Genomic DNA, 3,015 nt, shown 5'->3' with positions numbered 1-3,015 from the left:
AAACTCCAGTTCTCTCCAGAAATAATCCAACAGCAAAGTCTGCCCCCCATATGCAGACATCTAAATCTGCAGACGAGGGCAATGCTGACAGTTAGCAAATCTTCCTGCAAACATGGGGGACCACCAGGATTGCAGAAAAATCTGAAATCTTAACAAAAAATATATTAAGGGGTTTAGACCCCTCCCCTCGTGGCAGCAGGCAGAGTGGCTCCCGGATATCGAAGCCACTGTGGCCAGGGAAGAAGAAGAAGAGGAAGAAGAGGAAGAGGAGGAGGAGATTGGATTTACACCCTGCCCTTCACTACCCGAAGGCGTCTCAGAGCGGCTTACAATCTCCTTTCCCTTCCCCCTCCCCACAACAGACACCCTGTGAGGTAAGTGGGGCTGAGAGAGCTCTCTCAAGGACAGCCCTTGAGAGAACAGCCCTGAGAGAACTTATGACTGACCCAAGGTCACACCAGCAGCTGCATGTGGAGGAGTGGGGAATCAAACCCGGTTCTCCCAGATTAGAGTCCGCGCTCCTAAACACTAGACCAAACTGGCCATATATACACACCCATGTGAAGATGTTGTCAAACCGGCACTGGGCGAGTCACTATTCCCTGAATGAAACGGCGAGGCGGAGGACTCACCTCGAAGAAAGTCGAGCAGATTTCCTTTGCTCATGATCTCGGTGATGATGTAAACGGGATCCCCAGTAGAAGAGATGGCATAGAGCGAGAGGATGTGTTTATGTCTCAGCTTCTTCATGGCCTCAATTTCATTCTTGAAGGTGGCTTGATAGGTTAGGTCTGCTGCGGGGGGACGACACACATTCAAGAATAAAGTAGTCAGCGGTTCCTTAGTCGTGAAACTTCCACATACGGCTGTGGTCCAAGTTTTTCTACCAGCTCAGGTGGGCATTTAAGCCAAGTCTGCATTTGCCAGTCAGTTAAGCGACTTATGGCAACCCGAGTGAGGGGCTTTTAAAGCAAGTGAGAAGCACAGGCAGTTGGCCATTGCCTTCCTCTACAGAGCCTTCCTTGGTGGTCTCCCTAGTACCGACACTGCTTAGCTTCTGACTTATGGTCACCCCAGAAAGGGGCTTCCAAGGCAAGTGAGAAGCAGAGGTGGCTGGCCATTGCCTTCCTCTGCAGAGCCTTCCTTGGTGGTCTCCCTAGTACCGACACTGCTTAGCTTCTGACTTAGGTGACCCCAGCAAGGGGCTCCAAGGCAAGTGAGAAGCAGAGGTGGCTGGCCATTGCCTTCCTCTGCAGAGTCTCCCTTGGTGGTCCCCCATCCAAGTACCGCCCCTGCTTAGCTTCTGACTTATGATGACCCCAGAAAGGGGCTTCCAAGGCAAGTGAGAAGCAGAGGTGGCTGGCCATTGCCTTCCTCTGCAGAGCCTTCCTTGGTGGTCTCCCTAGTACCGACACTGCTTAGCTTCTGACTTAGGTGACCCCAGCAAGGGGCTCCAAGGCAAGTGAGAAGCAGAGGTGGCTGGCCATTGCCTTCCTCTGCAGAGTCTCCCTTGGTGGTCCCCCATCCAAGTACCGCCCCTGCTTAGCTTCTGACTTATGATGACCCCAGAAAGGGGCTTCCAAGGCAAGTGAGAAGCAGAGGTGGCTGGCCATTGCCTTCCTCTGCAGAGTCTCCCTTGGTGGTCCCCCATCCAAGTACCGCCCCTGCTTAGCTTCTGACTTATGATGACCCCAGAAAGGGGCTTCCAAGGCAAGTGAGAAGCAGAGGTGGCTGGCCATTGCCTTCCTCTGCAGAGTCTCCCTTGGTGGTCCCCCATCCAAGTAGTGACCCTGCTCAGCTCCCGAGATCGGGTGAGACCGCCTTCCTTCCCTTGCCCATCCCTATTCTGGGATTAAAAGGTTTTAAGAAAACACAATGAAAACCACACAGGAGGATACTTTGGAGCACATGCTTCAAGTTTCTCTGGAGGATACGGAGCCCGTGGAAGTCAGGGATGTCTAGGAGACTTTAGGCCGATCCTACCTTGAACAGGGGGTTGGTCTGTACCGGCCCCTTCCAACTCTATGATTCTATGAAGTGTTGGGGTGGGGATGAGGATTACCCACACTGAAGTCCAACTTGTAAGGGCCAGTGTGGGGCACCCAGCCTTTTGGATATTGGAGTGAGCAACTCAGCTTGCCTGGACATTGGGGGGCGCTGTGTCGCTCCAACTGCGTATAGGTGTTATCTCCTTGAACAGGACGCCTCTTCGTTTTAACCTGGGAGCTGTCCTCTGCCCTCTCCTCTCTCGCTCTCTTTGCCCTCTCCCTTTCTTCACATGGCTTTCCATGGAGATACCTGTCTCTCTGCAGGTCTCTCCTGTGGAGCCAATGCCCTCCTACTCCCACACACACACACTATGCCGGACAAGCTGGCCGTCTGTGAGAGGGAAAGGTCTCTTTCGATCAGGCGTCTCTCTCTCTCCTTTTGACCGCAACCGGAACGTGAACTGGAATCGACTTGAATAAATGGAAGTGTACCTTTTTTGGCAATATACTTCTCGGGGAGATTTATTGACTGAGCTCAGTAGGACGCTTCTGTGACTGGGTGAGATTCTGCTGTGTCAGCCAAATATCCCAACCCTGGAATGTGTTGGCTAGGAGGGGCTGAGGTGAGAGGGGTTTCTCCCCACATGATGGGGTTGCCAACCTCCAGGCGGGGCCTGGAGATCTCCTGGAATTAGAACTTGTCTCCAGGTGACAAGACAAGACAAGAAAAGAGCTGCTCGGGGGGGGGGGGCTCGATGGAATTATACTCCCCTGCGACCCCCCCTCTCCCTAAACCCCGCCTTCCCCAGGCTCCACCCGCAAAATCTCCAGGTATTTTATTATCATTAATTTTCAGGCCAGAGAATGAGCCAAAATTTTCAAACAATCTTCACAGATAAATGGTACCCAGTGCTTGACTACTTATCTCAACAACAATTCATCTCTTCTGATTGGACACACTATCACAAATGGATTTAAAGACTGAAAGTTTGTATTACTGCTTTGAAATTCTTTTCTTTTCTGTTCT

The 3,015-nt window shown here is 51.9% G+C and overlaps 1 protein-coding gene across 1 annotated transcript in view; it reads right to left on the bottom strand.

Annotated features, from left to right (window-relative positions):
- Positions 1-632: 632 nt before the first annotated feature.
- PTK6 (protein tyrosine kinase 6) overlaps positions 633-3,015 on the bottom strand; it is a gene marked incomplete at its 3' end in the record, with an annotated part of 14,692 nt that continues 12,309 nt past the window's right edge. The window contains exon 5 of the mRNA XM_015407223.1: positions 633-794. Within this exon, the coding sequence (XP_015262709.1) occupies positions 633-794 (162 nt within the window). The remainder of the gene's footprint in view (positions 795-3,015) is intronic.

The sequence above is a fragment of the Gekko japonicus genome, unplaced genomic scaffold (assembly GCF_001447785.1).
Source record: "Gekko japonicus isolate JY-2015 unplaced genomic scaffold, Gekko_japonicus_V1.1 scaffold7453, whole genome shotgun sequence".
NCBI lineage: Eukaryota > Metazoa > Chordata > Lepidosauria > Squamata > Gekkonidae > Gekko > Gekko japonicus.
Note: the sequence above shows the minus strand (reverse complement) of the source record. Positions and strands in the feature narration are given on the sequence as shown.